The sequence below is a fragment of the Gobio gobio genome, assembly GCF_949357685.1.
Source record: "Gobio gobio genome assembly, chromosome: 2".
NCBI classification, from domain to species: Eukaryota; Metazoa; Chordata; class Actinopteri; order Cypriniformes; family Gobionidae; genus Gobio; species Gobio gobio.
This window is the reverse complement of record NC_137098.1, coordinates 54,461,965-54,485,052: the sequence shown is the minus strand read 5'-3', so window position 1 is coordinate 54,485,052 and position 23,088 is coordinate 54,461,965. Positions and strand designations below refer to the sequence as shown.

General features: G+C 37.3%; 2 protein-coding genes across 2 annotated transcripts in view; both read left to right on the top strand.

Moving 5' to 3' along the window:
* asb7 (ankyrin repeat and SOCS box containing 7) lies at positions 1 to 10,780 on the top strand. Its single transcript, XM_079839360.1, has 5 exons — positions 1 to 77; positions 869 to 945; positions 1,869 to 2,122; positions 3,559 to 4,164; positions 8,830 to 10,780. Exons 2-5 carry the CDS (start codon positions 899 to 901, stop codon positions 8,967 to 8,969), a joined length of 1,047 nt encoding a protein of 348 aa, XP_079695486.1. The 5' UTR covers positions 1 to 77; positions 869 to 898; the 3' UTR covers positions 8,970 to 10,780.
* A 1,357-nt stretch (positions 10,781 to 12,137) lies between these two features.
* aldh1a3 (aldehyde dehydrogenase 1 family, member A3) overlaps positions 12,138 to 23,088 on the top strand; it is a 55,648-nt gene continuing 44,697 nt past the window's right edge. The window contains exons 1-2 of the mRNA XM_079809837.1: positions 12,138 to 12,405; positions 16,708 to 16,763. Of these exons, the coding sequence (XP_079665963.1) occupies positions 16,739 to 16,763 (25 nt within the window). The 5' untranslated portion in view covers positions 12,138 to 12,405; positions 16,708 to 16,738. The remainder of the gene's footprint in view (positions 12,406 to 16,707; positions 16,764 to 23,088) is intronic.

The following is a 23,088-nucleotide window of genomic DNA, read 5'->3' as shown; positions in this document are numbered from 1 at the left end:
AGCTCGAATTTGATTGGTTGTTGTGGTTTGAAGCCTTGGAGATGATGTTCATGGCTACCTGACTGTATTTGTACTCTGTATGTATATTATATATTTTTATTTCACTGTCCCCCGAGTTATTATTGCGTTAATTAAGCAGATATCGTTAATTGTATCCTCTCGCCACAGGTTAAGAGAGTTTGAGTAACTTTAAAAGCAGTGTTCTTGTGAGAATGGTCAATAACCGCTGGCTAAATGCTAACTATGCTAATGCAGTAACAGTGCATGTCAATCAGAGAGTTTGTCAGATTCTCCTTCAGTTTAATGATACTTGTCAGAATTATCGTATCATTTATTGCAATGTTATTAAAGTAAGTTATGTCTGTCTCTAAAAAGAGCGCTTTAGTAGTTGTTTTAGGTTCATTTTAGCTGGCACAGCTGCTTTAGCACACCAGCTAACAGATTCATTGTTCTCTGTACAGAAGCTACAAACAGGATTATTTACCTTTTATTTACTATATTTGAGAAGATTTAAAAGTTTAAACTACCGTTGATGTTATATATCGCATATGTTAGCGAACATTTAGGTTTTTAAAGGTAAATGTAGGTGTGCAAATGCTCGCTGCAGCTGTTTTTTCAGAGGCTGAAAGACATTACATTGTGAACTGATGGGTGGCAGTAAATATTTGCTCCTAGACAGAGCTGATCAATATAATGTGACAGATAAGTGTGTCATTTAGGTGTGGCTAAATGATTATCTTGCACGTAAATCTCTACATGAATCTACATTAATATATATTAATACATATACATGAACAGATATTATATAAATGATGGATTTATAAAAGAACCATGTTGATGATATTTCTGTATTCCTCTGCATCTCTAGAATGGAGATCTGAAGTGGATATGAATATGGATGCAGAACACAAAGGCTGTTTTAGATCTCCAAGACATTAATGAATGGTAATTTTTACATATTTTTTAAATAGCAATTTCTGTCAGTTTCTTTTATATACATGTGTTGTCTAAGCTTGTTTATGGGTGGTTTAATGGATTTGGTTTCATCATGCAACGCAACTAACAATATTTTAGTACTTTAGATGTGCTTTCCATGCAAGAATATTGTTATCATCTTAAAGGTGATGTGTGCAATTATTTTCTTTTCATACAGTTTTTTTGCAATTAAAGATAATTATTATTTAGCCTACATAGGCTATTTGTTTTATCATATACATTATATTGTCCTCTTAAAAATGTAAAAGGAATCTCATACATTCATAAACACTGTTTATAGTGTTTTATATATTTATGTAGTAATTCTCATATGATAAATTATGCAATAATTATCTAAAATGTATTTCTCATAAGATTTTATCAATGGTGACTCTCTTGTAACACAAATAGTAATTTATAGTTGTATTTTTTTACTAAGATTTTACCAGTAAGAGGGTCTATACACATTCACTTTTTTGTTTTAGATTTTACAGCATTATTGGAATTATTGTTAATATTAGTGCTGTATCCAGTAGCCTAGTTTTATGTGTTTTATATATTTTTACACATACACACATAGCCTGTGACATTCAAATAATTCAATTTAATTATGCATTTGTTATTAATAATGAAGCATTGAATATTTAGCAAATTAATGAGAAATAGATATTCTAAGCTGATAAAGAAAAATACTCAAGGTAGCAGTATTGTTATCTATATCAGACATGGGGAAAAAAAATGTAATCTCTTTTGAGACATTTGTAGGTTGATACCGCCAAAAAAAAAGTGTAAACACTGTTTTTATAACTTTCATTATAATTAATTTATCGTCCTTTGATTAAAAATGAGGAGCTTGTCTATCAGTAACGTCATCCGTGTGTGTTTGTCTGTAGGGACACAGGAGCGTCTGACGCCCGTACTGCGAGATGTGACAGGATGCTGAACCATCACTGCAGAAGGAACCCAGAGTTACAGGAGGAGCTGCAGATCCAGGCGGCGGTGGCGGCTGGCGATGTCTACACTGTCCGCAAGATGCTGGAGCAGGGCTACTCTCCCAAGATCAGAGACGCCAACGGCTGGACGCTGCTGCACTTCTCTGCGGCGAAGGGCAAGGAGCGCTGCGTGCGCGTGTTCCTCGAACACGGAGGTAAAGGGTTTGGTTGTTTTAGGACAGTGGCGAGATGGGCGAGTCTGATTTAGCGCATCACTTTGTAAGAAAACGACCAGACCAGATTGACACTTATTATAAACTGTGGTTGGCTCTTGAAGGAATACGTTCAACCAAAAATGTGCCATTGTGTTACTTACTCTGAAGTAATTTGTGCCCTGTGTTATTGTCCCCATTTTTAAAACACAGGCTTCTGTTTTCCACACACTAAAAGTAGATGGTGATTTAAACTACCAATCTCCAAAAAGGACAAAAAAGCATAATGAAAATGTATAGTTTGGCTTCCATTTGGTGTGGTACATTCTCAGGTAAATTTGATTTTAAGATTTTTTCTAAATGGCACACTCCTGAGGTTCCCTATCTTGTCATCTCTAATGCCTTAAAATACTAAACTGGTATTGTGATGCTAGTATCGACAGTTCTGATAAGTTCATTTTTAAGTGTGGTAATGCATGCAAGACGTTAGGGGGCGCTATAAAACAGCTATTTTTATCAAAAGATCTGCGGATGGAATGAACCACAATTAACTCTGCAGTTGCACTGCCCTCTGTACTTATTGAGATTCAGAATAAATGTAGTTCTAAGACAGAACACAGGGGTTCTGTGGGTCTTAATTCGCCCTTACACAAATTAAGGATTTAAAAATGTATTAAAACAGAATGTGTTAAATTCATAACATCATGGCGTTAAATGTCCAAAAACGGAATATCTTCCTCAGTATATTTGTCCTGTTTTGTCCAAGACAAATATTTTAAACATTTTTAAATCAAGATATTTGAAGTCTTCAAGCATCGTCATCCCTTAAAAATTATCACTCAGCAGTTGTAATGATTTAATGCAAACTGCTGAAACTAGAGGTTCATAAATTGAATATCTACTTTTGTTGGGTACCTGGGAACTGCAGAATCACAGGAAACGAGGGAGCAGACGCTGTCACAAAAGAGCCACTATCAGCAGACCTCGAAAATTGCACAATACATCTTATGATTAAAACTTATAATTCAATTCCTATGTTAATAACAAATGGTAAACAGAGTGGGATCTGTACATCATGAACAAACTCCGTGAAATTAGTTCCTGAAAGTTGGGATCAGAAGTTTCTAGCATTAATTTTTCAATTCGATTGGACCAAATTGTTTATATCCGTTGCCGAATAGGCCATTCCAGGATAACTCACAAGTTTTTAATATTAGGAGAAGATCCACCAACCCTATTAGACCTGCTTTTGTCAGTGCATTTGCATTCATATATGTATGTATATATATATATATATATATATATATATGACAATAGTAGGTCTAATGCATATATATCATCTCTACAGATATTTTTCTTGCTTGATATTCTTGGTTTAATGAGTTTGGTTTTGTCATGTGTTTATCCTTCAAGTTGTTTTTTCTCTCTGTGATTTACAGCGGATCCCACGGTGAAGGATTTCATCGGAGGCTTTACAGCTCTGCATTATGCAGCCATGCACGGTCGTGCCCGCATCGCCCGCCTCATGCTGGAGTCAGAGTATCGCAGCGACATCATCAATGCCAAGAGCAATGATGGCTGGACCCCTTTGCACGTGGCGGCCCACTACGGCCGTGACTCCTTTGTGCGTCTCCTCTTAGAGTTCAAAGCCGAGGTGGACCCACTCAGCGACAAAGGCACGACGCCGCTTCAGCTGGCGATTATCCGCGAGCGCTCCAGCTGTGTGCGCATTCTGCTCGATCACAACGCCAACATTGACATTCAGAACGGCTTCTTGTTGCGTTACGCCGTCATTAAGGGCAACCACTCGTACTGTCGCATGTTCCTGCAGCGGGGAGCGGACACTAACCTGGGCCGCCTAGAGGACGGACAGACGCCGCTGCACCTGTCGGCCCTCAGAGACGATGTGCTGTGCGCTCAGATGCTGTACACGTACGGAGCCGATACGAACACACGCAACTACGAGGGCCAGACCCCCGTGGCCGTTTCCGTCAGCATGTCTGGCATCAGTCGACCCTGTCTGGACTTCCTGCAGGAGGTCACAAGTAGGTTCCTCTTCCTCTCTAAATCATTATATGTGGACTGTCTGCATTATTCCAAATTGTTTGGTAGATGGTAATAGTAAAAAAGTTTGGGGCACTGATTAGGGAGGGTGACTGTACTTTTTTGAGGTCTCTCAAATCCTCTTGCGCCAACAGTCCACATTTTCAAGTACGTTTTAGCTAGTAACTTTTGAACCAATTGAATCTTTGGGTCTTATTTAACAAATCCTTAAAAAAAAAAAAAATTCCTTTAATTTCACTATGTTTACACTCTTATAACGGTAGCATTAAATTAATACTTTTAATCAGCAAAGGCGCATTAAACTTATCAAAAGTGGCAGTAAAGACATTTATAATGTTACAAATTATTTTATTAAAAATAAATGCTGTTCTTTGATGATTATAAGAGACTTCTTAAAAAAAAAAAAAATCTTAGCAACCCGAACATTTGACTTGTAGTACTACAAGTTTGAACAAATAATACTCCGTACTAATTGTACTGCACATTAGAGTTGCAGTTTATTTTTTATTATTTTGGAAACGTGCATTTTTATTTGAAACAAATACTTGTTTTAGTTAATTGTTTAAAAAATATTTCAACAATAGGTAATAAGAAATAGTTTTCTCACAAGACAAAATGGTCAAAAGAATGGCTTTTTTCATTTTTGAAGTTTTCTTCCGCTCAAGTTATTATTTTTTTTTATCAAACGTGAAAATCAAAAACTTCAAAGATAATTACAAAAATAAAGTTTCATAACAGGATATACCAGTTGAAGTTTAGCCCACTTTTTGTTCCTTTAGAAAGGTTGGGGGTTTTTTTTGGCAGTTTTCTTGGTAGTTTTTATTACCTTTTGAAGAGGACACCTTTTTTTTGGAAAGGAAATTTTAGCTCAACTAAACTTCAAGGTTCTAACTTTTGAAGTTGAATGTGAAGCTGTAAAACCTTATTAATTACAAAAATGTCATCAGATTTACTTCCCTCCATTAATCAGTCTCTCTTGTTTATTTGCTGCAGTTTAAATTGCCATCCAATTATGATTTAGTGATGCGTACAGATATATATATATATATATATATATATATATATATATATATATATATATATATTAGGGCTGTCAAAAGATTGATCGCGATTAATCGTATCCAAAATAAAAGTTTGTGTTTACATAATATATGTGTGTGTACTCTGTTAATTATTATTTATATATAAATACACACACATTCATGTATATATTTAAGAAATATTTGCATGTATATACTGTATATATTTATATAATCTATAATATATATAAATATAAATGTTTTATATATAAAAAATAATATTTTTTTTTCTTAAATATATACATGCTTGTGTGTGTATTTATATATAAATAATAATTAACAGAGTACACACTTTTATTTTGGATGCGATTAATCGCGATTAATCTTTTGACAGCCCTAGTGTGTGTGTGTTTCTTTTTCTTATATTTAATTGCAAATTTTGATTATTGTTTTTGTTAGCGACAATAACTAATGCACTTGCCATAGCACATTACACCTACGAAGCTTTAATATTTTTGTTACACAATGTCACTCATTCAGGGCCGTGCACAGACCTTTTGAGGGGCATGTGCTGAAACTGAAAAAGGGCACCCCCTCTGTTCACCCACCCCTAAAGGCCTTTGCACACTGAGTCCGAAATTTTCGCATGCGTTTTTTCGTATTCGTGATCCGAAAAATTCGTCACGCACAGAGACCTTGCACACGGAGTCCGATGCATATTAATGAATGCGTTGCGGAAAAAAATGCAAAACAACATAAAATGCCGTCTTCCACCTGCTTATCAAGGAGCTGCGGATTATCCAGACCGATTCAAAGTTGAATGTCAGTGGCTCCGTTTGATGCTTTGCTAGCGATACTGGAGCCACATATTAAAAAGAAGACCACCAATTACCAATCCTGAACAGAGACTGTTGCAGTATGTCTAGGATCCGCGCGCGCACACACACACACACACACACACACACACACACACACACACACACACACACACACACACGCGCGCGCGGTTTACAGGGAGTTGGTGTGCTATAATTATAGCTGTGATATTGTAGTATTTTTGATACAATAATATTTGTATATTTAATTGTAGGTATCTGAGGAGCACTGGCGATTAATTCACCAGCATTGCCAGCAGTTTAGGTTGGGCATCAGCTGTAGATGGGAAAACGGATGCGAAAAACGCAGAAAATCGAACCTGTTCCGATTTTTTTCGACGGACGAAAGTTTCGGGGGGCAGTGTGCAAGCGTGATTGACATAACGTGAAGTCGAATTTATTTTTTGACGTGCGAAAATTTCGCATGCGAATTTCGGACTCCGTGTGCAAAGGCCTTAACACTTTATTATCAAACACACATGACATGCTTTATTTACATTTTTTGAAGATTTTCACTATTTTTATTGGGGGGAAAAAATGCCTTTTTGAATTTCTGTGTGATGGGAAAATAAAGTAGAGCAAGTTCGGCAAAACGCGGATTCGAACCGTGATCAATTTGCGTCAAAACTTCAAGCCATGCGCTTTACCCCTGCACTATCACGGATATCATTTACATGGTGTCTTCTGCAATTCTGACTGCCCCAACCAGACCTTCTGTGAAAAAGACGGCCTATTTGCACTTAATGTAACGACAACATTACTGTAACCATCTTTTACTACACATGTGAAAACGAGAGTATAGAGATTCAAAAATTAGAGAATATGTGCATATATCAACAACGTAAATTAATTAAACATGCGACCATGATATTATTACATGTTAACAAATTAATTGTATTAGCATTCATAAATCCAAGAACAAATTTCTACGAAATATATTTGACCTAGATGACGAGGATCACTCAGTCACTTTGTGTAAGTTCCAGTAGGAAACAGCGCGGGCGCTCTTGGCGATCTATGGGCTCACCTTTGCTTATTTATGACTTTTTGGTGGCAAAAACAAATTAAATGTGGTTGTATTACTTATCAATATATTATTAATATTTTACAAAAGTCAAACTCAAATGCACTTACCAAAACTATTGATTTATTGAAGCAGGAACAAAAAACACTACCACCAAAAAAAGGGCACTTCGGAGAGTAAGGGCAAAAAGGGCATGTGCTCTGCACAGGTTGAGCCCTACCTGTGCACGTGTCTGCACTCATTATAGATACAAGTTCGAAGAGAGCCCCACTCAGGTCGAACGTGAAGCATAAAACTCGAGGGTTAATAACAAGAGTATCATCAAAGGAGGTCATATTCACTCTTTCCTCTAGAAATATGTCAAGTCTCACGAAGAGCAGCGGCCGACCTGTAAGTTGAGCAATGGCCTAACCTCCCAAACGAACACCATTATGATCTCTATCCCCCACACAGAACAATCGGCCGCCTGAGAAAAGCGAGCCGTGTTACCTGAAGCACTAATGATCAAGTACGCAACAATGGCCACATTCCTGTGCACCGCTTCAACTTTGATATCACCATATCAAAGCCACCTGTCTGTCGCAGACATTTACTCGCTGTCAACTCATTCAGCGCGATCCGATTTCACCTTGATTATTTATTAAAAAGGCACTTCAGCGGCTGTATTTACATCGACAGCTCAGACTTTGAAAGCATGACTTCATGTCTTGAAGGGAGTGATCGGTGCGCTCCGTGAGAATAGGCGCTGATTTCATTTCGGTTTCTCTGGCGTCACCTATAGTTGAGAGCTTTTGGTAAGACATTGAGACTGACAGAAGACAGGGGCTGCAGATGGCCGTCTCCAGCCCTTTGTAGTGGTTTTTCCAGCTGGCTTCATTTGTGTGAGCACAGTCTGTGCCATATTGTTGGGACTGGAAAACTGGCCCATTAAAACTGATAAACTCTGTGCACCGGGTTCTTGGAACTCATTGCAGAACTTTCCTGATATCTTTTAAGATGACAAATGCACAAAAAAAAAATTCAATCTTTTGTGGGGTTTTTCCACTCCTGATGTCCACTTATAATATTGGAAGGTTTTTTGTGGCAATTTTTTTTAATAAAACGTCTGTTTTTTTTGTTTTGTTTTTACTGCTGTACCTATAAAAAGCCCTTAAACAGACCTCTTTGTGACCGGTTTATACATTTATTATTACATTTACACAATATATGGTATATCACAATATCACAAGGTTCGTACATTATAATTAGACTTTTTTTTTTTTTAGTTATTAGCCAACTGTCCAGTTAACATTTTTATTTACTTGACAGTCAGTATTTGCTTGGAGAGTCATCATTTTCTTTTAGTATGATCTGTATGATGCCTTTCACATTTTGTTTGTTTTCTTGCGCTTTATATTTTATTATGAATAATTTTTGTTGTGTGCTTTTGTAAAAAAAAAAAAAAAAAAGTAATGCGTCTGTAATCTGTATAGTTTTTTTAATTAATTTCTATTTCATTTTTGGTTATTTTAGTACATCAAAATAAACTAAATGAAAATGAGATGTGAAACTAGCTGAAATAAGTTTAAGGTTTATTTTTTATTTTATTTTAAGCAGCACATTTTTTTATGGTTTTAGTTTCAGACTTTCGGTTAACTATAATAAACCTCTCTAGCCACAAATCTTTGGTATTTTTGTGAGTTCTTCTGTTTTATCAGCTTAAAATAGTTGACAATCGTTGTGTTTCAGGGCAACCCAGGACTTTGCAGGATCTGTGCAGGATAAAGATCCGGCAGTGCATCGGCCTGCAGAGCCTAAAGTTTCTGGATGATCTGCCCATTGCCAAGGTCATGAAGGACTACCTAAAACACAAGTTCGACAATGTTTGACGGAAGGCAACAAACTCATTTCTGTAGGTTCCCTTAAGACTCTATGCAAACTCTCTTTTTTCATTTCTACTCAAAACCTCTGGGAGCAGGTGCAGCATTTTGTACAAGCGGAGTGAAAAAGCTTATTTACAGAGTGACGACTGTGGATCGGGGAGCACTGTAATGGCCACGTTGATTCATTCGGAGAAGGTGTCGTTTCATGCATGCCCGGATAAATTCCTGACCCACGAGATAAAGAAAATGTGGACGTTTGATTTGTACCAATATCTTTTTTGTTCTTAAATCAACAAGGCCTTTGTAAGTATTTGACGTTTTCTGTCGTCTAAATTCTGAGACAAGGGACATATAAAACCCTTTTAAACTATCAAGACAAATTGGCAAATATTCAGGCCACCCCCACAATTTTGTATGCATGTGCTATTGTCCTTTTTGTTTTGAAGAAATCATTTTCAACCACAGTTCTTTGGCCTATTAAGTTATTAACCCTCTGTTGAGAATCCAATTCATTTGTATTAAAAAAAAAAATCATACCAAAAAGCCCACAAGCTCTCAGTTTTTCTCTGCAAACATTTCAGTTTTTCAAAGAATGCCTCATTTAATTGAATTGAATGTTTGTTTTCATTATTTGAGGTTCAGTATCAGAGATTCTTGACTTTAAAAGTTTCCATTAAAAGGTAAAGAAAAAGGTCTAGTCACGAGAGGTCTACATAGGTGAACGTATATACACGCTTAAATCATTAACAAACTTTATGTAAATATTTGTGTCATATGTACAGAAGATATTTTTAGACTATTTAAGCCACAAGCTTGTGTTATCAAAGTGTTTTGGGGGTTTTGTTGAGTGGTTGTGTGTTTTTCATGTGACCTGTCAAGGGCTTTCACGTGGGAACGTCCGAATCCGCAATGAAATGGAAAATTAGATTCCATTATAGCTAGAAGTGATGCTTAATATTAATTGCCCATAATTTCTTTAAGCAATCAGTAACTTAATATTTTTTCATTTAGTTTTTTAATGATTTGAAATGCACTTAAGTTTGTTTTTGTTTTCTTCAAAATATAAACATTTGTCAAACCCACTTGTAAGGTCTGCATAGCACTAAGTTAGTTCAGTTCATTTGACACTTCTTCTAGCAAGCTTTCAGTTTGTTTCATATGTTTATCAGTCAGATCGCAACTTGATTTTTTTAAAATCTTTCCCCCTAAAATATTGAATCAGTGTGAGACAGTTTTGTGGGAGATATTTGTGTGATCACTCTTTAAATGTCAGGACTCTAAACGGACTCTCATTTACTGTAACTCATATTATCCAAATCTTTTCTAACACTAGCTGCCTTTACTTGCAGTCTGTGACGCAGTACAACTACAGCATTTCACCACATCATGAACTCGATTCAACAGCATTAAAACATTTAAATTATCTTTTTTTTGGTCACATTTAGGTTCAGTTTAGTGTGTTTTGGGCGTTTGTCGGGACCGAATCCATCTCTGGATGACTGCTTGTTACCATAATGTATTGAACTTCAGAACAAAGTTTGGAGGACTGATTTGAGAACGAAGGAATGTTATATGGGAACTGTCTTTAGTAAGCGAAAGTCTTCCACAACTTCTACTACTGAATGTATATAATCTGCTGTTTGCTGTTTCACATGTACATTTGTGTGAATAAATGGATCTCATAATGTCCCCATTTGTTATTTTTCAAGTCTTATTGCTGTACTTTGAAGCAGTAATTGTGCCGTGTTCATTGATTTGCATCCATTTTTCTAGAATTTGATGACTTTCTAATAAAATGTCTGCTAAATATGCTGATTACTGAATTCATTATTCATTTGGTAACTGTATATCGCCTTCTAGGTTTTGCTTTCTTGCCATCTTTACTTTAAACTCCTGTACAATCAGCCCTAAAAAAACTTTTTAATAATCACCGGTTGCTTTAAGTTTTTAAAGGAATATTTCAGGTAAGATAAAACATCAAATCAAAATTGACAATATTTTAAATCTTAGTTGTTTTAACTGGTTCCACCTCTAAAATGTCTTTCTTTTTTTTAGTTTGCATCACACTTCCTTTTTACCTCTTCAACCAGCTGCCTTCATTCTGGTATGTAATGACACTTTCCATGATCCAAAAAAGTCCTGTTCTGCATATTTTCATTTTATAAAAAATATGTCCGATTACAGAAATAAAATAACTTGAAAATTGCATTCCATTTAAACTTCTTAAAGAATACTGTTACTTAAGTTACCAGTAATTCCAAGTTCTTCCATGTAGAAAAATAGCTCCACCTCACAAGACTAATTTATATTAAAATAATATTGCATTAAAATGCTTGACATTGATTTCCGCAGAATTACTTTTTTTTTATTAATTAATTTGCTTATTTATTTTTGCTTTTAGAAATGTGAGGAACAAGTTATTTTATGTGGTAATCAACAGTTATTATTTTGTTATGACTGTTTTTATGATACGGGTTTGTTCAGGGTTCCCAAGTGTTATGAAACTGTATTCAATTGTTTTCCAGGCCTGGAAATTAATAACATTCTTACAAAATCCCAAAAAGTTCTACCGCTCCATAATCTATAATATAAAATTGAAAGCAAATCTTATCCAGCAATCACAAAGGAAAATGCATTGATGGGAAGGTGTGTAAACCCTGTTTGCATGGATTCACACTTTCCCGTGGTCTCGGATCTCATCGTTATGCCTCCCAACCAAAGCTCTGGCAAAGCTTGAGAGAAAAGCTCATCCAGTGCCACGTTATCTACAGGTTTTTGTGTACGGGGCACCTTAAATGACGACGCTTGGCACCGTACCACAACTTATTCCAGAGATCTGAATGTATTGTTTACTTAAGAATGGCTGATGTTTTGTTGAAAAGCGATCTCTCTCGCTCTCTTCGCTTTCCCAGGAACGGCGTTCTTAAATAAAAAGGTTTCTGCTTTCCTGCTTCTCTTGAACCCATGCGAGCGGGGCCCGTGCCAAAACTGTGCAGTGACCTAAGAATGCCGGTGAGTGATATATTTGCGCATTCCTACGACAAAAACACGAGCCGCTATCATTTATCGAATCACAGGTAACATTACACAATAAAACAATGGCATCTCTCTATAGCCCGTGTTTCCTTGCAGACATGCAGAACAATGCGGCTATTGTTGGTGGTCCTGCCGGATGGATGGTGTCCTCAGCGACGCTAGAAACAGGTCTTCCTTGAGCCCGGGCCGCTGGCTTCGGGAAACTCCCTGTCTGTGGGCATATATCTGTGAGGAAGAGGAAAGATCCATTTGAATGTGTGGGCTGTTTGGAATCGTCTAGCGGTGGCAGACGGCCACAGAAGGAAATATGCAGGAAATATGCAAAGAGCACTCAACAGTTCTTTGTGTGTTGGATCGTGGTTATCACTAAACACAAAGTGTGTAGGAAGCGGCGATTGCTGTAAAGGTCATTACACTTTTTTTCCCCTTTTTTTCATCTTTAATTCTTGTGAAATTTCTGCTAACGCTGGATTTGATTGCTCCAACCAATACATTTCTTCGGTAACACTTTAAAATAAGTTCCCATTATAGCCTATGTTAATGCATTAACTAACAATGAGCAATGCATTTGTTAGAGTATTTATTAATGTAACTGTTCATGTCAGCTCAGGTCTATTTATATCATTTGAAATGAAAATTAACTAAGATTAATAAATGCTTTTGAAGTGTTATTTCATGTTGACTATAATGTAGTTAATGTTAACAAATGGAAGCTTATTGTAAAGTTGTTCCATTTCCTTTTTAGAAGTGCACTGGGGCAAGCAACACTATAACAAAACCTTAAAGGGTTAGTTCACCCAAAAATGAAAATTCTGTCATTAATTACTTACCCTCATGTCGTTCGACACCCGTCAGACCTCCGTTCATCTTCGGAACAGAAATGAAGATATTTTAGTTGAAATCTGATGGCTCTGAAAGCCCTCCATTGGCACAATGCACGGTTCACTCTCAAGACCCTTAAAATGCACTGAAGACGTCGTTACAAAGTCCATCTCACTACAGTGGTTCTACAATAACTTTATGAAGCGATGAAAATAGTTTTTGTGTGCAAAAAAACCCTAAATAACGACTTGCATAGTGATGACCGATTTCAAAACACTGCATCATGAAGCTTTAAAGCGTTATGAATCAGTGAGTCGATTCAGCGGTTTGGATCGCCAAAGTCACGTGATTTCAGCAGTTTGGCGGTTTGACACGCGATCCGAATCATGATTCGATTCACTGATTCATAACGCTTCGAAGCTTCATGATGCAGTGTTTTGAAATCGGTCATCACTATATAAGTCGTTTTTTAGGGGTTTTTTTGCGCACAAAAACTATTCTCGTCTCTTCATAAAGTTATTGTAGAACCACTGTAGTAACGATGTCTTTAGCACCTTTTATGGGTCTTGAGAGTGTAAAGTACATTGTGCCAATGGAGGGCTTTCTGAGCCATCGGATTTCAACTAAAATATCTTCATTTGTGTTCTGAAGATGAACGGAGGTCTTACGGGTGTCGAACGACATGAGGGTAAGTAATTATTGACAGAATTTTCATTTTTGGATGAACTAACCCTTTAACCCGCATGAAACTTGTGTATAACTCCTCCTATAGCAACATGGTGTCAAAGAATACATGTGCAAGCACCACTCGCAGAAAATGTAAAGATCCTATTGATTCTTTACTGCAAAAACTGTACGATCAGCCTCTCACACAGTCCAAATATCTCCCGTAATGCACAGCAGCCCTTTGAGGAAATTTGAACAGTTGTAACGATTTGTCTCTACCGTTATCTTTATATTCAGCATGATTAAACATTTACATGCTCTATTTCCTTCTTACTTCCATCTCTTGAACATATACAAATACTTGAATGTATTTGTAGGCACAGATTCAATATTAGATGGTAAATTCATTATCGTCATCATCAAATTCATATATCAAGAGGTGCATACATTTTTGGTCAAGTTCTTGTATTGACAGTGCTAGAGTCCAGCACTGTGTAAAGTCTCCTCCAGCACATCCCAAAGATTTTCAGTGAATTCAAGGTCTGGACTCAGAGGTGCCAATTCATGTGTGAAAATGAATCTTCATCCTCCCTCCCAACCATTCTTTCACAATTTGAGCCTGATGAATCTTGACATTGTCATCCTGGAATATTGCCATGATGTGTCTTCCTGCATGGCTGTTTAAGAATGAATTAGGGTTCAATTAGGGTTAGAAGAACTGTTGCCAAACATATAACATGCTAGAAACACAAAAATCTCTGCAATAATGATCCAATCATAGACTCTTAAGCATTTGCCTATTTAAATCCAAACAGAAACTTTTTTTCGGTCAGGCAGTGTATAGGCCCTATACATACATTATATTTGATGATGATGATGATGATGATGAATTTATCTTTTTATACTTCTTTTTCTCCCACTCTGTGTTGCTGTCTCACACACTCTGGGATTTTTATCAGCTCGGCTCTCACAGGCTGTCCGGCATTGGTATGTCCCACACACCACTGGGTCACGCTTCCGTCACAGCCCATGGAAGCACAAAAGCGTTTTTTTTCTGCTCGTATTCTTCCACTCGCCTGTTCCGGTACCATTTTTTTTATCAGGTCTTCATTTAGCTGCTGAAAGCCCAGACTGGGGCTCATACGGGACGTGGCGGTGCAGAACGAAGTGAAAGGCCAGAAGAGAGTTCTTCCCTCCCTCTGGGCCCGGGAATAAAAGCCCGCGACCGGAGAGCTTGAGACCCGCCTGCGCCGTACACTGTCGGCCTTTGTGCTCACGCACCAGTGTAATGTAAAGCCCCTAATTTTAAGAGCAGCGTACAGGTGCATCAGGGAATGAGACTATAGAAGGTCGTCTCTCATTAACAAGAGAGCAAAGCAAAAGAAAGAAAGAGGGGGGCCGCCATGGGACAACAGATGTGTAGTCTTAATAATAGCCGTGTTATGCTATGGAGGAGATGGACGCATTGCTCAAGAATCAACTGTAATTAGATTAAATGAAAAACGGGGTCTTGTACATTACAGTCATGAATGCCTCGACCTTTTGATTTAAAGGTTTCTGGCTGAAATGCTTGAAATTGATTTTGTAGACAAACACAAATTTTTGCTTTTGTAATGGCTGATTTGGAACGGATAGTAAAGGAAAAAAATGTCCAACTACATACATATGAACCGTTATGCACATGAAGTTGGTTGAGTGAATATCCAGAGTGAGTAGAATTATGGGCCCTATTTTACCGATCTAAGCACATGGTCTGAAGCGCATGGCGCAGGTGCACTTGGGGCGTGTCCGAATCTACTTTTGATAGTTTAACGACGGAAAAAACGGTCGGCGCGCCAGGTGCATGTTCCAAAAGGGTTGTACCTAATCTCTTAATGAGTCATGGGTGTGTTTTGGGCGTAATGTGCAATAAACCAATAAAAGTCTCATTTCCCATTCCCTTTAAAAGCCAGTTGCGCTCGCGTCATGGCGGATTCGCTATTTACATGGCGAAATTTGAGAGCGGAAATAACACAATATACACATAATATACACATTTAAATAACACCAAAAATACTGCGCTATTGACTTTAGACCAGGTTTTTGTTGGTCAATGGCGCAGTCGATTTCAGTTGCCTCAAAATAGCAACGCGCCAACAATGCCTGAACACACCTCGTTTTCAGACCAGCATGCCCATAGGCGAACAGATGGGCAAGAGTGCATTTGCTATTTAAACAACATGGCGCTGGATGTGAAATGAATAAGGCCTATTACTGTCTGTTTGAAAACCTGGACTTTATTTGTCTATAATGATCTTGTAAGTTCTTAATTTTGGGTTCACAAGTTGATTTAAAGACCCATGTCCAGTTCTAATAGCACTGGGTCTTTGATCCAATTGAAAATCCCATTGTCAAACATAAGCAAGCTAGCAGTGGCCTCATGTTATCTTTATAGCAGAAGACCCAGAAACATGTGCTTATTTTACATATTACGTATGAGCATATGTCGTACAGATGACAATGATGAGTCACAATGAGACTGATGATCCGACATGCTATTGAAAACGTAAAAGCTTGGCTGAGTTTCATTCGCTCAAATGCTGCTGTCTTTTATTGCCTCTGATATTGATTCATCTCCCACTGCTCGTATGAGTGACTCATAATGCGATGACAACGATTTAAGAGATCTAGTCTGTGAACAGCTGCAATGGCAACAGTGTTAGAAGTGCTTGTCTTCAAGCTAACCCGTTTAGTGATCTTGGGTTTGCATAATGCAGCTATAGGAAAAGATCAGTAGAAAAGAGATGCATTTATTATTTGGAAAGTCATTCTGGTAAAAGCTGGTTCATTAGTTTGATGATCTATAAGAAGTCCATTTTAGTCAATCCAGTTGACTTACTTAAAATAGTATGACCAGCTTTATAGATGGTTTGATGGTTTAAGCTGGTTGGTCTCAGAGCTAAAAAGTACCCCAAACCCCTATAAAACTAACCAGCTTGGTCAGGCTGGGAAACAATCTTAACCCCTTTGGCTGGTTTAAACTGCTTGTCCAGTTATTATCTGGCCTCTCTCTATGAGGGTGGGTATTTATGACACATGTGGAGTTTGTTGATTTAGTGTTTATTTTAGTGCTGTCAGTTGAGTGTGTTAATTTAGTGTGATTAATTATAAAGAAAATAATGTGATGATAAAAAATTATAAAAATTAATCATGACCGCTGACAACTCAATTGTTCTCCCAGCAGAGCAATTCATGCCTGAAGAACCGCTGGCATGTTTCTGCAAAATGGACCGCAAGGTCAGTGGAATTTTTTTTTTTTTAGAAATAAACTATATATTGACTTCTAATGTAATGTCCATTCAGTGTTTTCTGTAGCTCAGCTGACAGAAAAGGCCAATGGATTGATTCTCATGGAATATACATACTGATCAGATTTATAACTTTTGTTAAAAAGAGATTGTGAGTCACTTTAGATACAATCATCTGCTAAATGCATAAATGTACATGTTTTGTCTACTTTAATAATGTCATTTTTGTTTGGGGGCTTTTGGTTGGAAATCTTGATACGCGATTAATTTGAATTAATAAATCAGCATATCATGTAAGTAATTTGATTTATTAGAATTTTAATCAAATGCTGTTATATTTTAATAAAATAAACTAGTTTATTTGTTATTACATTTTTTATCATATTTTCATCTGTCACATTAACAATGTATTAATGTCTTTTAAATATTGTTTTGTTAATTTAAATTGATTAATCAGCATATCATACAATTATTATTATTTATTTTTTTTTCACATTTTTATTTTTGTAATAAAATAAACTAAAATACATTTTTGTAATAAGTTTTATTTTACTTTCAAAGGCCACAATAATATTATGCTTCTGGATAATTTTCATTTGTGTGCTTTGTGGGGAAATCTTGAAATGAATGATTAATTTGGATGGATTAAATAGTATAGTATGCAATAGTATAGTAATTTTTTTTCATTAAATTTTTTTGTTTCATTTTAATAAAATATTGTATTTTTATTATATTTTTAATAAGCTTTCAATTATTATATTTTGGAAAAAAAACTATTTTTTATATAAATATGTTTAAATATTATTTATTTATATAATATTATAAATTCATATATTTTTTTAATCAGCATGATTCATGTTTTTATCTGACACAATGGTAGCCTGGATGCCTGCCGAACTTATCCATTGTGAAGTTGATCCATTGTGGAGCAACTATGCTCGAACCAGAGCTGTTCAGACCAATCAAATTGTCATGGCGGGCTTTATACGATGATGGACAGATGATCAACAGTAACATAATCATTCACGTCACTAAAGAGCGCTTGGGTTGAATTCGTTTTAATCCTAAACGGAGAACTTGTTTGTATATGCATTCCCCTTTACTCTTGCTCTCAAAAATGATAACAGTGTTGGTAAGTACTCTGTGTATCCTTAAATTCTTTTTTACAACACCGGCAAAGATCGTTTACACTCATCCTCTTCTTCTACTTCTTCCAGCGTGCGTGCAGTTGAGTTCTGTTGACAACTATGCGTCGCTCGTCACTTACTCCGTTGCTCTGATTGGTTGTAGGTCTATCCAATTGAGTACAGAGGCATTTTCTTTCCTGGTTCGGTTGAAACACGCCCCATAATCACAGCCCAATGGAGCAGTATCAGACTCATATTCTGACTAGAATCTGAGCATGACGACGTCAGGCTAACACAAAGGTGTAATGCCTTTGAATATCTTTAGTTTGTGGGCTTTTGTGGAGAAATCTTTATATGTGATTGATTTTCACTCATCAGCATATCATGTAATTAAGTTGATAAAAACGTGTAAAATTTTATTTTTTATTATATTTTTAATCAGCTTTAATTCTGTCGAATGTTCAATCTGACTGAACAAAAAGCCCCAAAAATGTCCTAATGGCAATAGATAATTAGACAACAATGACAAAGTGACTCCATAACCCAAGCTCATTTGCTCCCAGCTGAGATTTAGATGCGGTTTATCTGTTCATTTGCACAAGCGGAGCGAATAAAAAAGAGCATGACAGCTGTCGGTGTAATGGTTTATGTCAGAACTCGCCCAGGCCTCTCGTTGCGTTTAGCTCATCAAGGTTAACGTGGTCCTCAGTAAAACTATGATGAGCGCATGTGTTTTAGTTTAAGGGCTTCCATTCTTAAAACCTGATCACTGTTGTGCCAGACATTAAAAGCATTTGCTTTGCAAATTATCCTGATTTCCCATTGGAACGCGTCCCACGTCAAGGCTGCAGCAAACGTTTCCCATGAGCTGGCATGCCATTGCGCTTATGCCAAACTCATATATACGGGCAGCGATTGTTTTCTCGTCCTCCGCGAACACCGTTTTGTTTTGTCCCACTGGACGTGCTGCTGACAAAATATCAAGTGACACCATAATTTGATCAGTATTCAATAAAAAGCTCGAGAGGTTGACGGGGCCAGTTGAAAACACGCGCTCTCAGGGGAAAGAGGCACAGATCGGCCAGTGTTCAGCCGGAGAGAGAACAGGGCTCGGGAAAGATCCAAAAACCAGCTGGATGGGTTTCAGCACCGAGTCTGGGACCCAGCGAGAGAGACCAGACTATTAGCGCTCAGCCGGGTTAGGCGCTCATGCAGAGAGCTCTAGCCGGACGCTGCGTTCTAAATGGAGGTCCAAGGACTGAGAGAGGTGGTTCGGGTTTCCCACACAAGTGTGCAGTGATTCAGAAAAAAAGGCCATCCAAAAGAGGTCTGCTGGGTTTTCTGTTGAAAAGCAGCAGGATGAATAAGCAGCAGGGTCAGATAAAAAAACACAAATTTATGAATGTTCCGTCATTTTCATCGCCCTTGATTCCAGAAGTATATTCCCATTCATTTTCTCTCAGGCATTTGAAGAAATCGTGTTTTCGAACAATCTTGCTTTCCCATGAATCACATCAAATCTAAAACAACCGTACAATATAAAATTGATTTATTATATGTATCAAATTAAATGCATTTGAAGCTTATTGCCAAATAATCAAAATCCATTACATCATTTGGAATGTTACATGGGACTGAGTTTATTTGATGCATTCCATGGTTTGCATAGTAACAGTTGCTTCTCTGATTGGTGGATCATTGGCAATGTAGTTTTTTCACTGGGGATTTGGCTATTAAACATATTTTCTTTTCATTTCTTTTTTAAATATGCAGTTGAAATGCCGTTCCTGCAAAAAGCACTCAGAACTCACAGCAGGTCTATATGTTACTGTTAAAAATAAATTGTCTCAGGGAGCGTTTATGTCTTCAACTGAAAATGGAAAACTTTTGATGTGTTTTGGCCATACATTTATAGCCTGGATGCCAGCCGAACTTAGCCCCGCCCACAACATTTGAGGTCGGGAAGTTCGGTCTGGACTTGATCCGTTGTGGAGCAGCTATGCTCGAACCAGAACTGTTTGGACCAATCAAATTGTCAGGGCGGGCTTTATACGATGATGGACAGATGATCAACAGTAACGTAATCATCAACGTCACCAAAGAGTGCTTGGGTTGAATTCGTTCTAATCCTAAACCGAGAACTTGTTCGTATGCATTCACCTTTACTCTTTCTCTCAGAAATGATGATCATGTTGAAGTACTCTGTGTATCCTTAACTTTTTTACAACACCGGCAAAGATCGTTTACACTCATCTTCTTCTTCTACTTCCAGTGTGCGTGCAGTTGAGTTCTGTTGGCAACTTGCTTCGCTCGACATACATCACTGGCTCCGTTGCTCTGATTGGTTGTAGGTCTATCCAATTGAGAGGCATTTTCTTTCCTGGTTTGCCCGAAACACGCCCCATAATCACAGCCCAATGGAGCAGAATCAGACTCATATTCTGACTAGAATCTGAGTATGATGACGTCAGGCTAGTACATTTATACAACAACAGCGTTTTTTGGGGGGCCTAAAAACGCAAACTTCTGAAAACGGGTTTCAAAGTGCACTTTTTTCTGAAAACAATACCTTTGTCATCTCAGTGTAAACTACAAAAACGTGAATTTGTGAAAAAAGGTGACATCATGTGCATGCGGATTAGGTGTTTAGTGTAGCAGGGATGGGCAATTTTTTTTTTTTAAAAACGTTTACACAATTCCAGTCCTCGAGGGCCACTGTCCTGCAGAGTTTTGCCCCAACCCTGATAAAACTCACCTGCCTGTAGCTTGGCCTATCATGATAACTACTTTTTGTTTCGCGATATATCTTCCCAGAAATAATTGCGATAAACGATATTATTGTCATTTTAAGACTATTTTATGCCACTGCATAATAATGCAAGTAGACCTACACACTTTCAAATGACAACCTTTTAATTCTTTAGAACATGGAAATTAAGGGTAAAAAATATATCATCCTAAATAAAAAAATAATAATTAATAAATAGTAAATAAACATTTTCCCTTGTGAAACGGCTTTAACACTCGTCATTCTGCGTTGACATTTATATGTGCACCGAAACAGGGGATTGCGACTTTGAAATCGAGTCCATTTGGGCTCATTCTTCCAAACTGTCAGTAGTTGTCAGGAAAACACTAACGCCTCAAATGCCGCCTTTTTTTCACCTGTCGATAACCACTCTGTGTATGAAGGAACTGCCCGATAACCACTTTCGCCTCCGTCATGGAAAACATACAAGATGACCGCACAATCGAGTAAAATGTTGGTGACATTCATTATCATGTAAACATAATGGGCGATATATTGCATCACAAAAAATTATTGAGGTCATGTACATATATTGTGCGATATATCGATATATTGATTATTGCGACAGGCCTACCTGCAGCCTTCTAGTAATCCTAAAGACATTGATTAGCTAGTTCAGTTGTGTTTGATCATGGTTGGAGCTAAACTATGCAGGACAGTGGCCCTCGAGAACTGGAATTGCCCACCCCTGGTCTATAGGCATGCGTGCGTAGCCTACTTGGCTTGACTCCCAATCCACATTTTCCTGACATTTTGCTGCTTTATAGTCCAGGGTCACTTGAAGTAATAAACCAACCTCATCGTCCGTTCAGACAAAATTGCTCAATGCTTTTGCCATCTTGATTATTTGTATGAAAAAAAAAAAACCTTAGTCTAGTCCCAAAAAAGGTAACAGTGAGGAACTTACAACAGAAGGGATTTTTGGGGGATTTCACAGAAATGTAAAGCTTATATTTTAAATTAATACACTTTTATTTTTATACAGAAAAGGTTAGGAAGGACTTTTTCACACAAAAAAAAAATCATGCTAACACATTTTTGTGGCTGAACTATTGAAACGGAATATTTGAATGTTTAAAGAGTGGCCCCATTCATCATGTTCGGGCCCTCTGGGTGTGATGCTAATGCAAACATGTTTATAAAACCATAGTACACCTCTTATATTAATATAATGACTATAAACCTGCGGTCTGAACCTGTCATAGTAGGGCCTACCTGCGGAGATGATGTAGCTTAACCGCAGAGCGGATCATCGCCCGCCTGCTTGTCTTATTAAAAAACCTTAAACGGAGCGAGGCGGCTTGGGTTTCATCAGCCATAACCACAGCCCTTTCAATGTTTATTTCCTACTCTTTAATAACCAGTTTCATCTGTCAGATGCCTATTCATTACGCTCGGGGGAATCATTTAAGTGTGTCCCATGACGGCAACTATCATTGTCGCCACCGTAATAACACAAACGGATTCACGCGTTTCAGCCACGGAACAATAGCTAACATTGACGTCGTGGCCGAGAAGCCCCTCGCTCTCTTACAAGCTTCGCGAGGCCAAAAGTGAGATGTAAACAGTGTTCGGTCATTCAATCTTCTACATTAGAACGGCGCTTTTGACAAGGAGCCCTGCATGTAGTCACAATAAGGCTCAGTTCCCCCGGCGTCTGTAGGCCGTCTCCCCCGCGACACATTATCTAGCGGGCCACGTTTCAGCGCAACAGACGTCCACTGTGATGACCTCGCTTTGGCAGGTGCAAAGGTTTGCAAACTACAAAACCAAACCATAGATGAGACTGAAATGATGATGGCTACTGATTAGCATGATTGGCTAAATTATGTTAAAAAAAAAAAAGAGCGCAAAATCTTCAGCCAAATATCTTGACCTCTAAGGTTATTTTAGTTTTATTAATAGACTATACTATTATAGTCTTTGTTAATATTTTGAATTATATTTTATTTTTAAATTTTCAGTCCTTGTTTTAACCTTTAGTGGCATTTTTAAAATAGTTTTTTATATTGCTATTTATGTTTATTTTGGTTTTGGTTTAAATTCAGTTTTAGTTTTTATTTACATATTTAGGTTTTATTTTATTTCATCTTTATTTGAATTAACAAAAATGTTCCAACAATAAACCTGGTTGGGAACTTACAAATCTGGTTCCATTAAAAATAAAATACAAGAAACAAATGACTTCCGTGATGTTTGGTTCCTATTAACAGTTTTTTGAATGTTTGCATTCTTCTGAATTCAATAGTTAGGACCAGTTATACTTCAGAAAAATAAGAGAAGTTCAGGAATCTGAATTATTCCCTGAATTCTTTATAAATCCCATTCCTCCTCTATATAGACTTAGATCTTTTGATATAGATCTTTGCCTAAACAAA

Excerpts from the sequence above, each read along its gene's own strand:
- asb7 (XM_079839360.1), top strand. The coding sequence starts at position 899 with ATGCAGAACACAAAGGCTGTTTTAGATCTCCAAGACATTAATGAATG. Across the intron at positions 946-1,868 it reads CTCCAAGACATTAATGAATG|GGACACAGGAGCGTCTGACG; the intron begins GTAATTTTTACA and ends GTTTGTCTGTAG. Across the intron at positions 2,123-3,558 it reads CGTGTTCCTCGAACACGGAG|CGGATCCCACGGTGAAGGAT; the intron begins GTAAAGGGTTTG and ends TGTGATTTACAG.